The sequence below is a fragment of the Heteronotia binoei genome, chromosome 3 (assembly GCF_032191835.1).
Source record: "Heteronotia binoei isolate CCM8104 ecotype False Entrance Well chromosome 3, APGP_CSIRO_Hbin_v1, whole genome shotgun sequence".
Classification (NCBI taxonomy): Eukaryota; Metazoa; Chordata; class Lepidosauria; order Squamata; family Gekkonidae; genus Heteronotia; species Heteronotia binoei.
This window is the reverse complement of record NC_083225.1, coordinates 51,456,684-51,470,569: the sequence shown is the minus strand read 5'-3', so window position 1 is coordinate 51,470,569 and position 13,886 is coordinate 51,456,684. Positions and strand designations below refer to the sequence as shown.

The window sequence follows — 13,886 nt, the reverse complement described above, 5'->3', positions numbered from 1 at the left end:
TGACAGGCAGCATGAATGCTGGTGGTAAACTTGGAAGAAATTGAAAAGACTGTAGTCAAGAAGACTTTTACAGCTTTGTAGTCAGAGAAGGCTGGAATGAAAGCATCAGCTCTAGGAGATGTTGATCATTCCACTCCATGTTAACTGCATACAGGATCCACAAAACACACTAGTTTGCCTTGCCTTCACAAACCTTGGAATGTTGTTTTTAAAATGTGGCAAATCCAACCCTATGCTACCTGGTATGTGATTCAATAACTTTGTTCTGGGATAGACCAGCAACTAGCCTGTCTTCGATCAAAGCATATCTCAGTATGGTGTTCTAGTCCCATAAGGCTTCATTTTACGACTGTGGTCTTGTTTTTGTTGAAACTTGATGTGGCAGACTTCAGTACATTACAGCTATAAACGTTTAATGTATGTTTTCTGTCTTAGAAAACTGCTGAAGATGAGTCCTAAATGCATTTTAGACAAAATTATCTGTTGATCCATGAAATTATAAAGTTACAGCTACTACTTTGTTAGGTTGGTTTGGGGGAGAAATAGGGGGGGGGGGGGTTGTGTGTGTGGGGGGGGTAAGTTTGTAGCTCACTTTTCAAAGGAAAAAGTATATTTCTAAATGAAGTGTGACTGCATTTGTGGTCCTTAGCAATCTAACTTTAATTGCATGATTAGTTAAAAAGAGAATATATGTGATATTTTAAACAGCAACCTGATTGGCAGCAGATGGCTGATTAAGGAGGAACTGGAAGAAATAATAGTAGAAAAAGTGTCAGATAAAGATGTGAGTAATTAATCTCCTTTATTTAATGAACTCTATAACCTAATGGAACAGCTACTGGTGGTTGTTTTAAGAATTCAGAAAAAATTGTTCTTAGAGATGGGAATTACGTTTTCAGTAAACTTCTCTCACAAAATGTTTGTGTACACTCTGTGTGTGTGTGTGTGTGTGTATGTGTGTGTGTGTGTGTGTGTATATATATATATATATATATATATATATATATACACACACACACATACATATAAAATGTCTGTCTGTGTGTGTATAAAATCACACATATGCACCCCTCTTGATTCCCATTAAACATCATGTAAATTTCACATCACTTTATAGGTTCAACAGAAACCAGTTATCCAAGTATACAAGGAACTGCAGTTATAAATCCAAAGACTCACCAATGCTTGGGTGCATTACTGTAAATAATACACTTGGGCAGTATGTTCATTAAACTATCTTCAGTATGATTACCAAATAAAATCCTTTACCATTTAATATGAGACCAAAGTTTCAAGTTGTCCATAATAATTCATATCAAATAAATTGTATATAAAATCAGTTATGGGCATTAACTTGTACTAAAAATGTCCGTTTCTCCACGTGTATGTGTGTATATATATATATATACACACATACATATAAAATGTCTGTCTGTGTGTGTATAAAATCACACATATGCACCCCTCTTGATTCCCATTAAACATCATGTAAATTTCACATCACTTTATAGGTTCAACAGAAACCAGTTATCCAAGTATACAAGGAACTGCAGTTATAAATCCAAAGACTCACCAATGCTTGGGTGCATTACTGTAAATAATACACTTGGGCAGTATGTTCATTAAACTATCTTCAGTATGATTACCAAATAAAATCCTTTACCATTTAATATGAGACCAAAGTTTCAAGTTGTCCATAATAATTCATATCAAATAAATTGTATATAAAATCAGTTATGGGCATTAACTTGTACTAAAAATGTCCGTTTCTCCACTTCCCTGTTCTGCTGCTCAGCTGCTGCCCCATACAAAACGGGCACCTTGTAACCTTCCCATTTCTACAGAGATCCTATTTTGCAGTCACAGAGAAATAGCAAACTAGTTTTATGTATACACAGAGTTGAATCTGACAGCCCTCTTCCACTGGAACAAGACCCCTCACATAATGGAAGGGATTGGCAGTAATTTCCTTTTATCGTATAAAAAGCATACTACTCTTGTCCCATTGATATATGCCAATAATCTGTCTGCTACTGTGAACACAATAAAGACTTCATTTTGTGGTGGCTCTTCTTCTGGCTTCTCTCACCTGAGCACTGACTTATCCTCTGTTCCCTGCTGTTTTTAACAACTTCTCAACTTTGGTGCTCCTGTCCTTAAGCTCTTATTTCCCATTTCAGTTCTTTTTAGCAGCCACAATTATCACAAAGTATCCCCACTTTTCTGCCTAGCAAACACCAATGGCTTGCTTGTACTACACTGTAGCAACCTGGTGCATTGGTTGTTTCCTGCCTTTCTTCCTGTCCTTTACCATTGTGCAAGGTTTGTTTTGGCTGCTCATTTCATAATCATATGGTTTTATGACATAACAAGGAACTTGGACAGTCTTTCTGAGAGAACAACTTGAACTCCATAAAGAGATTTCCCTTCTGCCTCTCTGAAACAAAAGTTTATCTATTAAAGAAAACACAGCCAGGAATGTTCTAGTGTTTATGCTCTTTGGCTTATGTACCATGTCTCACCTTTCCTTTGGTGGTAGAAAAGAGCAAGAGTCCAGTAGCACCTAAAAGACTAACAAAATTTGTAGCAGGGTATGAGCTCTTGTGACTCACAAAAAGTTCATACCCTACCACAAATTTTGTTAAGTCTTTCAGGTGCAACTGGACTCTTGCTCTTTTGTACAGCTACAGACAGACTAACATGGCTACCCATCTTAATCTTTCCTTTGATGCTGAATCATTGTTTAGTGGGTGAGCCTCTCTTCACTTCACCAACTTGCAAGGTGAATTTGCATCTCCTCAGAAATGTTCGCCCTTGTGTGAAAGGTCACAGCTACGTTTTTTAATTCCCTGTTGCTCGGGCTGGGAAGGGAATAAAATGTCCAAATAAGACTTAGTAATAAGACCACGTATTATCAGTGAGGCATTTTACTTTCTAATCACATGTTCAAGTTGTAGGTAAAAAAACACACAGTAGCAAAGGATAATTTATTTCAAGAGGTTGCCCTTTAAGTCAAGTATCTCTTGAATTTTTGAAAAGCTTGATTGTTTGGTTTTTAAAGGAAATCATAAACATTAAAGTAACTCCAACTGAACAACCAATGACATAGACACACTTTTCCTCCGTGTATTATGAAATATAATCACCTCAGAAGTGGTGTTTAGTAAAATGAAATTATTTCCATTTCAATGTGCATATCAGCTTACTGGAAACAAGTTTACCCATTACTGTTTTTCAAAGTATATTACATTTCAAGACCCACTAAACATTTCTTTTAAAATTAAGATGAACTTCATTCTAATGTGGTAATCCTGTATGACAAAGGAATTGGTTATATTTTGCAGATTCATTTGTTGCTAGAAAAAAAAAGAGTGAAGTATCTTTACTTGCATAGAAAATTATACATCTGCATGTTGTTTTGAAAGCAGCATGCAAATATAGAAGTGTCATCCTGTCAAAGTAATCAATAAAGCAGAACCAAAAAGATCAAGCATGTAAAAATAGAAGTTGTTGACAAATGCAATTACACTTGCACCCCCACCCCTTAATGAATTTTTATTGTCTCCAGTATTTGCGCTGTATTAAACTGCTGGAAAGATTAGTGACATTGCCATGCTGTGGCATCGAAGAAGATTATGTGCTAAAATTCCGCAAGCAATTACCTGTACAATCTAAACAGCATGTAATCGAACCCTTGAAATATGATGAACGAGGAGTAGCCTTCAGCACTGGAGAAGGTAATTTTTTTTCTCCTTAATGTGGAAAGGGAAGTATTTAGGGATCAAAAAGTAAAATGTGCTCCATTGTTGGCCTAGCTTAACCATTGAGTGACACTGAATTCTGTTCAGCAGCAAATACCTGCTCTTGGTACTGTACTGTATTAGATGTTTTTATATCTGTTTGGTGATAGTGGGGGACCCACAAGGACTGGTGGGGGGGCAACTCATTTCCTTTCCCCCCACTATTTTTTTTCTCTTTCCTTTTTCTGAAAGCCTCCACAGCCTTTCCCCCCTATCTTCAGCTTTCCCTCCTTCGCCCCAGCAGCCTCTGCCTGGGAAAAGTCTGGCTGAGTGCATGGTACCAGTTGCCAAACTGGGCCCAGTTACAGGATGCTGGCCAAACTGGGCCCAGTTCTGTACAGGCAGGTTGGGCCTATTTGCCCAGTGAGAAATCTGCAAGAACTTGTGGGAGACACCTCAGTTGAGGCAGTTTGGTGTAGTGATTAAGTGTGCGGACTCTTATCTGGGAGGACCAGATTTGATTCCCCACTCCTCCACTTGCAGCTGCTGGAATGGACTTTGGTCAGCCATAGCTTTCGCAAGAGTTGTCCTTGAAAGGGCAGCTTCTGGGAGAGTTCTCTCAGCCCACCTACCTCACAGGGTGTTTGTTGTGGGAGATGAAGGTAAAGGAGATTCTGAGCTGCTCTGAAACGTGACTTCTGAGTAAACATCCTTAGATCAAGATGTAGTTCTGATTAGGTCTTAATCAGAAATTGGTTGTTAAACACCTGCTTTGGATAATTTTTTTCCTCCTGCAAGACATAGTGCAAAAGTATTTTTATTGGCTTCCTTTATGGTCCACCTTTTGCACAGAACTGCAAATATTGCTCCTTACAGATTTTTTTTAATGACATTACGTTAACTTCTTAATTCTACTAGACTGTGATCAGAAACATCTGTTCAGATTTCATCTATTAAGCCAACCCAGTTTTTAAGGAACAGTGGCTGAGAGCCATAATAAGATCTATTCATTATGATGAAGATTTAGCAACTTCTGTTTTAATGTTGTTCATATGAAGAGCAATGGTGGATTACCACCACAACATTTAGAAGTTTTATTTTCATACCTGTTGAGTAAAACACATGGAGGCATGAATTTATGTGCTATTTTAGGTTTTTAGTAAACTATACAATATGTGTTTTATAGTGTAGGAAAATATATATATATATATATAGAGAGAGAGAGAGGGAGAAGTCTGTAGATACAAGTGGCATCCAAAAATGCTTTTCCACTCCAGGAAGGATTCCTTTCATGATCAGAAAACTCCTTCCTGGAGTTGCTGCTTATCCATGGGTCCCCATGTGCATATATGACCTTTTACAACTTTTGTGGTAATGTGCATCTTCTTCACTAATAGTTGTTCCTAATTCCTCACTATAAAATTGATCCCAAAGTTCAATTTTTTCTTTATGTTGCTCTAGAATCTTACTGAACCTGATACAAACCCTATGCCACTGTGTTCTGATTTTGAATTGTGGCTTAAAATCAAGTGCAGTTTGTGAATTACTTTTGATGTACAGTTCTATATATCGGGCACCCCTGAGGAAGCCTGTTTGTTGATATGTTTCTCTGTTTTCGATGTTGGCTGCCATTTTGAATTCTCAGAGTATACTTCTCTCTGGTGGGGGAAAAAAGGGAATATTCATAGCAATGATAGCTATATAAAATGTTGTTTATTATAAACCTTTTTCCACCCCCAAAGAGGATATGCCAATTTTGCACTTTCTTTTTTTGCTAGTAAAATATATTCAGCAACGTTGGGAACAATTGCATGTGAAAAGAAGGAAAGATTGCTAAGGTTGTAGAAAGGTTACAAGTATTCTTTGCTTTGATGTGAGAAGGGAAGGCTTTTGGCCATTACCGTTGAGTTATCCAGCAGCTACAGATTTCCCTACACCCCCCAACTTGCCATATATGGTATTTGAAGTGCTAAAAAAATGAATATATAATACATGTGTGTGTTTTTTTCTAAGGCCGACGAAAGACAGCAAGAGCAACCATTACCATTTATGACAGAGGAAGTGGGAAAATTATTATAAATGGAGATGATTATGTGTTTTTCTTCTCTGTGTTGCAGGACAGGTGAGCGCATAAAAGTTAAAGAGTTTGTTTTTTATCTGTTCCTCAGCATTTTTTTAACTTCAGGGAGGCTTGGTGATAAAACCAAGGCTATAGATATTTTCTTAGACTTGTTCCCAGTTCATGACCTTCTAGAGCTGCAAGAGCTTCATCCCTAACATAAGCAAAATGCTAGAGTCCAGTAGCATTTTTAAGACCAACAAAGTCCAATAAAACTTTGTTGGTCTTAAAGGTGCTACTGGACTCCAACTTTGTTCTATTGCTTCAGACCAACTTGGCTGCCCACCTGGATTTATAAGTAAAACGATTCCGTGTTCATACAAAGGTCAGGAGAATGTGGAGGGTAGAGTTGAACATGCTAGGGAGCAGACAGTGATAGCAGTAACTGCTAATAGACTCAGAATCCCATCTCTCTCTCACACACACACCAGTGTTTTCTTCTCCCAAGTTTCAGTCTGCAGCCTCTTTACTTCACAGCCTTGTAGATTATATCCTCACCACCAGCCTCTCCAGGGAAGCTTCTCAGTACCTAGGCTTGTAGAACAGAATTCTGCTGAATTCATCCCTTTCCCGGCAGCTGACCCACATGCAAGGGTCTGTGAGATTCTGCCCCCCCCCCCCCGTCCGAGTTTCTCCTTTCTATTATAAGCACTTCTGCATATGCGCTGTGCTGTGCTTGATGGAAAGAGGTGGCATATTTATTGGCTCCTTCATTACATTTCTGTGACATTAGCGGAGCAAATTACAAAGAAATAAATTCATGATGATGTTGGCATTGCAGTAGAACAGGACTGGAAACACACAAGCCTGAACTGAGGGGAAAAGTAGAAGGTCACATGGTTGCTAATCAGAAGTCTCCCAGTAGCTCCTTCATCACTCAGGAACTCAAAAGCGTTGAGAATTGAGCTGCAGTGACAAGTGTAACTCTCAGCTCTCTGATCCTATTTTTTCGTAGGCAGGGGAGCTGTCCTCACTGCTAATGCTCTTATGGTTCTAAAATGTAATCACACATTCAGTGCCAGATTTTCACATTTTTCAGTTCTTCACATGCTGTTGACCAGTGGAATGATGCAGACTCTGCTTAACTTGTTTTAACATTCCTAGTTCTTTATATCTTGTGATGTTGAGGCTTGGAGTTTTGAGTCCTTCAAAGGAACCAGATGGATCATATTTTTTTGCATCGTATCTTTCCCTTGTTTAGCTGCGCTTGAATCAGTTCTGATTATTGCTCCTTGTGGCTGGTTTTGGCTGTTGGTTTTTAGTATATCGGATTGCTTAGCAAGGGCTGTTTCCCTGCCTAACCTGGGTGACCCCTGTGGAGGTCTTTCCCCAGCACATTCTCTGCTAAAACTACACGACTGAATAGCTTTTACCTGCAATGTAAATAAAGTCAAGACCTTGAGGCATGAGCCAAAATGCTTGCACAAACAAGGAGACTGACAGAAATGGAATACTTCTGAGTAGACTTGTTTTCTCCTGTAGGTGGGACTGTTTGCGCTCTGTCCTGTATAGGAGGGGTTTTTAACTAATCAAATAACGTTTTTTTAAGGACCTCACATGAGCCTGACCCCTGGAATGCTTTGAAAGCAGCCAGTAAGCCAACTTGTCCTAATCCTTTCATATTGCTGTATGGTATATTGTTTAGCAAATGACTGTAAAAAGGGCATGTGAGAGAACTATGCAAATTATGCTAAACCACTTTTGAGGCCTGTATTATAGTCTGCTTATTTTTTTCAAGGGAATCACTGTGGTCGTTTCTGTCCCTGGAAGAGCCTACCTTAGAAAATGCTTTAGCGGCCTACCTATAATACTCATCTTTCTTATATTTTTACTATTATAGTCTCCCTTATCGCTATAACATGGATAAAGTACTCTCATGTTAATATCCTAATATATCTTGTTACATTATGCATTTGTTAAACTATTTTCTGTACATTCTTTTAACATATTTATATATTGATTAAGAAATATCCTTAATATCTGTAAAACTGCCCATGTATGGTGTATTTTGGTAATTATAAATAAGCTTACTTTATATATGTTTTTCATTTTCCCCATTTCCCAATTTTTTTTTATTTTTGTATCCTTATTTAAAAGTTAAAATTAAAATTAGTATGAGATAATGGTCTTTTTAAAAAGTCTGTTTTATCTCCAGATTGGCCCATTCACATTTTTTAAAAGCTTAAATTGACCACATGGCCATTGACATGAGTGTTTTTATTTCTTTAATCATTTTTCTCAACCCAGAGCTTTCTCAACTCCTAATGGAGCCTAAACTAGAGCTTCTCAGTCGCCAGATCAGACTTCTGCAAATTTGCTTATACTTCACAGGGCTAAGCCAGGCTATGTGAAAGTGCTCCTAATTCTTAATTTTACTGTGATGCATCCTAAGCTTGATAAGAAGGAAATATAAAAGAGTTTTGGTCCTGAAGGATGGGATGGCTTTTCAGAAAGATTATATTTCTGTGCCCTTGGATCCCACCTAAAATTTCCTTCCATCCACAGAAGTGCAGTGTCTCTGCCTCAATCTGCAGCCTCAGACATCCCCAAAATGCTGCTCTTAAGGAATACAGGACTCACAAATAACTTTAGTCCAGGTCTGCCCTTGCACATGTGAAAATTTTAGGCAGGATCTAGTCTGTGGTTTATTCTCACATTGCTTATTAGTACAGCTGGAATAAGTTAGAGTTGATAACGGTGTTAATGTGTGTTTTATTTACATATAAATAATGCTTTTCAGAGAGCAGCTGATGTTCCCATTTCAGTTTCTTGATCGGCTGGGAAAATATGACATGGTCTGCTCTGTCTCTGAGAGCGGGAGATCAGCACAAGCTGGTGCAATCCGCTTAGCTGCTGCAAAAGCTTTATGTAGTTTTGTTACAGAAGACGAAGTGGAGCGCATGAGACAAGGTATGAATGTTAAATAAGAAAGGGAATCTTATTCCATACTTCTTTGAGCAATGGTATTCAGTATATTCACGCTAAAAGTAGATAATTGGGGGTGGGGGGTTTCTTTTAAGACTGTAGAAAGGGCTAGGTGCTTGATATGTGTGATACATTTTGCAAGTTGTTAAGAAAGAAGAAGATATTGGATTTAGATAAGATATTGGATTTATATCCCACCCTCCACTCTGAAGAGTCTCAGAGCGGCTCACAATCTCCTTTACCTTCCTCCCCCACAACAGACACCCTGTGAGGTGGATGGGGCTGGAGAGGGCTCTCACAACAGCTGCCCTTTCAAGGACAACCTGTCAGAGCTATGGCTGACCCAAGGCCATTCCAGCAGGTGCAAGTGGAGGAGTGGGGAATCAAACCCAGTTCTCCCAGATAAGAGTCCGCACACTTAACCACTACACCAAACTGGCTCTCTAAAGAAAGATGATCAGGCAGTACTATGCCAGTAGTAAGAACATAAAAAGAGCCCAGCTGGATCAGATCAGTGGTCCATATAGTCAAGCATCCTGTTTTGCATGGTAGCCAACCAGTTCCTCTAGAGGTTGCATAGTGGCTGAGATGTTCTTGCAGTGTTGCCACTGCTATTCAGAACCTCTGAGCTTGGAGGTTTCCTTTAGTCACCACAGCAAGTAGCCAGTGATAGAGCAATCCTCGATGAATCCATCTAATCCCTTTTTAAAGCTGTTTCTGCCTCTGGCAGCTAATTTCACATTGTAATCACTTGCTGTATAAAGAAGTATTTTGTTTTATCCGTCCTGAATCTGCTGCTCATCAGCTTCATAGGATGCCCACAAGTACTAGCCTTTTGGGAGAGGGGGGTGGAGTTATTTGTCAGCTGTCTCCATGCTGTGCATAATTTTATAAACCTCTGTTATGTGTCCCAACCTCTAGTCCTCTCTTTTCCAAACTGAAAAGTCCCAAGTATTCAGCCTTCCATGCAGGTGCTCCAATCCCCAGGTTTCCCTCTTCTGCATCTTTTCCAGCTCAGCTGGAAATTGTAGGGAAATGTAAGCTATACCTTATGTCCAAACCATTTGCGTGCAATCTTTATTGTCCCCAAGTCACTGTTTGTAGTTCTGTAGGCAAGGGTTGATTCCTTCAGTAGTCTAGCTCCCATAGAGAAAAGATACATACTGAGAATTTAGGCTTATGAACAAACTGTCTGCATCCAGAATCTTGAGCTCCAGTTAGTCTGCATGATAATGAATTTTGTAAAATAGAACCCAGTTAGGGCATCTCCCAGATCTTATACTGGTCTTTACTTCCTCAAAGTGCAATAGAGTTCATTTTGAAAAATTTCTCTTCTCATGCCCAAAAGTTCATCTCTCATTTTAAGGATCGCACAGGTGCTGTATCTGAACTGCATAAATTTACCCTCTTTCTCCCTGCAGCTGGTCTCCTGACGGCGGATCCACGGATAAGAGAACGAAAGAAGCCTGGACAAGAGGGAGCCCGCAGAAAGTTTACCTGGAATAAGCGCTAGATCTTGAAGATTAAATTGTTAACATACGTGTTGTATTTATATTATAATAAACTGGAGGGTTTTTTTCCATTGTATTCAGCCTGTGGATAAATTACAAAGCAGAATGCCTACTAATCAGTTGGCACTAGACCTGCCATTCACAAAATGACTTTTTTACTAGCAAAAGGATAAAAGCAATAGGAACTAGCACTAGTAAAGGACAGGGTGGCAGCTGCAAGCAAAAGGTGTTGAGAAACTGGCAGCAGATTTAGAAAGAAAAGCCTTTTGAGCTGCTCTTTTCTAGATCTACAGAATTCACAAAGCTGACATTCAACAGGAAGGGCAGGGGCCATGAATATCTTCTTTCCAAATTAGACCTGCGTGTGTTCTATTATCACGTGGAAATGCCTAGTATGTAGCTACATTTTGTAGTGAAGAAGTGTGCATGCACATGAAAGCTTATGACCAGAATTAAACTTTGTTGGTCTTAAAGGTGCCCCTGGATTCGAACTTTTATCTATTTTGTACTAGTGTCGCTGAAAATGCAGAACCACTCGTCTCTTTATAGCAGCTCTACTTAACCATTTTCATGCTTCCAGGTCAGATGACACCTTTGCAGTTATTTTTCTCTAGTGACATGTTTTGTACACTCTCCAAAAGTACCTTTCCGATTATATTTTAACTTGTGAAAAGAGCTTAAAAAAATTTGTTCATGAAACATGGAAATATTTTTGTTAGTATAACCTATTCACCACAAGACAGAGCTGTTTGCAGTCTGTAAGAAAATAAGGCTTGCAAAAGGAAACCATTCAAATGTACAGGGAGGTTCGATGCAGTTGTGTATGCATAACTTCAGTGGCCACACTGTTGGAGCCAAAAATGTTTCTGGGTAACTGTCTTTTGGCATTTAAAATGACATAAAATAGACATTCTTTCTCCTCCCCTCCTGTGAGCACCATCTTAGAAACATGCTTTGTCCCTCCCCAGAAGGAAATGTGTGTTCTGAGACTATAATTTGTGCACTATCTGTATGATTATCTAAAAAGGAAAGTTTGTTTAATTTGCAGACCTGGGCAGTTTTCTAAAGATTTATTTCTGGTCTCTTTGACCATATGATATATAAATTTTAAAAACTGCTTTCTATTCTGATTATTTTGGGTTATTAAATTTATATTATTAACAGAATCCTTCAGAGGTTGGAGTGTTAATACTGTGAGCTGCGGAAATATAGGTATGCTGGAAAAAGACCTCACAAGGTTATCCTTCCCTGAATTTGATATGATAAGTAGGGATTTGTTCCTTAGTCTTTTCAGGCCCATATGAGTTGTATCTAGTTTTATGTATTAATTAATCATAGGATCTTATGGTGAGTAGCAAAGCCATGGGATGAGTACAGAATACGTGGAAAACCACTGTCCCCCTTGACAGTGGTTTATTAAGAAATCTGTATGACTGAAAGCAGGATGGCTTTAGTATCAACCTGATCCTGGACTCTTTCATGTAGATGCTGAGACACAAGCAACAAAATGCTGTCCTTTCTTACATTCCTGTAAAAAATGCAGAGGGTGCTGTGGTAGCTGCCTATAAATTGCCACAAGAAAACCATTTTAGACAGCTCTACACTCACCTCTTAGGGGCTGGTGGTCATACCAGTATAATTACAACTTACAATAGAAGCAACCAGCATGTCTATATTTTATGTATTCGCTGGACTAAAACTGTGTCCTTGATTCCCCAAGTCATCTTCATTTTGCATTGCAAGAAATATATTCTGCATGGGTCAAGGCAACCAAAGTATAGGACATGCTCAGAGTTCTTCACATGCATACCTTATCTTGCAATTCTTACAACATCTGCCAGGTATTTATCCCATAGTCCAGATCTCAGTGTTCATGCTGAGAGTGGCATGTGATAGGCCGGTGAGCTCATGGCAAAGAGAAAAGCAAATATTACACTAACTGCAGGATTTTGCATAAACAGTTGCAGTACAGCTCAAGTGCCCTTCCTTGAAGCAGAAAATGTGCCCTAGAAATATACAAAATAATTCATTTTTTAATCAAGCCGGTATGTTTTAAGTTCTACAAATCTAGATCCTGATTTGAGTGAACAGCTTTAAGAAAAAACTTGAAGAGAACCACAAAGTATTTTTTGTATGCAATTAATGTTAATTTCAAGTTACATGACCCTAAAATATGGGTGGTTTTAGAATTACCTTCGATGGAATGCTGTTCACTCTTGAGGGTTTTTCTTTTTTTTTGCCATCCCATTCCTGATTGTCTATTTTCAGTTTTTATAAAAAATAATAAGGCTCTCCAAGGTTCTGTCTGCGCAGATTAAGCCAGTTGCTTAATAGTGAAAAAAAATGTTTAAATTGCAAAAATCTCCTGCATGTGGTTTAATAAACAGTTATTTAAGCATCTTTTGAATCATGCCACTGCCCTGCTTACATTTAATCTGGGGGTTAGGTTATAGTTCCCTGTAGTGTGCCATTTTTCCTACTCTAAATTGTTCTTGAAGCTTGCCTTTTACTCCAAAGTATAATTAGAAATCTATTATGTTTTATGAAGATGCTAACACCAGGAAAATTAGGGGGGATTAATTTGCATCTGTATGCTAAAATGTACCTACGCTGTGTACTTTGATGGTTGCTGTAAATGTTCTGCAGATGTAATTTTTATTTCCTAAGCTCTATTTACTCATTTTATTGTTATTAAGTACAATAGTAGAAAGAGGAGGGCCTTCCACCTTAGCTAGTTGATTTGCTCTGAGTATATTTACACAAAAGCAGTTGCATGTGTCAACCTTCTTTTGTCCCGTGGTGAGAGTGTAATTTTTATTTTTATTCCACAGTTCCTTCAAGGAGCTCAGGGTAGGTAACATTGTCTCATCTCTGCTCCCCATTCTATCCTTATGACAATTCTGTGAGACCGTGACTTGCTGAAGGTCACCCACTCAGCTTTTGAACCTGGATCTAAGTTTGGTTTAATTTAAAAATCTCTGAATTATAGTCTGTACAGAAATGTGATATATTGGTCAGAACTATTATTTATTTATTAGTTTTTATTTATAACCCGCCCTACCCCAAATGGGCTCTGAGCGGGTAACAACAATCAATCAATACAGACTTAAAATCAGATTCATATAATAAAACAATGTAACATTCTAAAAAACCAATGCCAATTCTGCAGATGGTGGCGTCAGTTGTCTACACTCCTCCCTTACATCCCCCAGCTGGTATAAAGTAGATGACTCGACAGAATTATTTCATCGGGGCCCCTCAAGCAGGGAGGCTACAGAGTAACAAAAATGTCCACCATCTCAGTTGAAGGCCTGGTGAAATAGCTCTGTCTTATAGGCCCTGCAGAACTGCTATAGAACTACACTCTCCCGTTAGCAGAAATGGCTGGGAGTATGGAAGGCTTAGGTCACCCAAATGCATGCGTCCCTGCCTACTTTTCTCTCTTCTACAACCTTGCACAAGACAAGGAGTATCAACACAGATAAAAAGCAGACCGTTTAGGTCTAGACTCTCGGTATGCGAGCCAGGAGCTTCCAATTCAAATCTCACTTTTGCTGCATTCACTCCGTGGCTTTAGGCAAACCCATTTAT

General features: G+C 38.7%; 1 protein-coding gene across 1 annotated transcript in view; it reads left to right on the top strand.

Annotated features, from left to right (window-relative positions):
- Window positions 1-10,371, top strand: part of MRPS9 (mitochondrial ribosomal protein S9) — a 49,103-nt gene extending 38,732 nt beyond the window's left edge. The window contains exons 7-11 of the mRNA XM_060233792.1: window positions 709-784; window positions 3,569-3,737; window positions 5,754-5,862; window positions 8,600-8,769; window positions 10,206-10,371. Coding sequence (XP_060089775.1) covers window positions 709-784; window positions 3,569-3,737; window positions 5,754-5,862; window positions 8,600-8,769; window positions 10,206-10,297 — 616 coding nt within the window. The 3' untranslated portion in view covers window positions 10,298-10,371. The remainder of the gene's footprint in view (window positions 1-708; window positions 785-3,568; window positions 3,738-5,753; window positions 5,863-8,599; window positions 8,770-10,205) is intronic.
- Window positions 10,372-13,886: the final 3,515 nt, after the last annotated feature.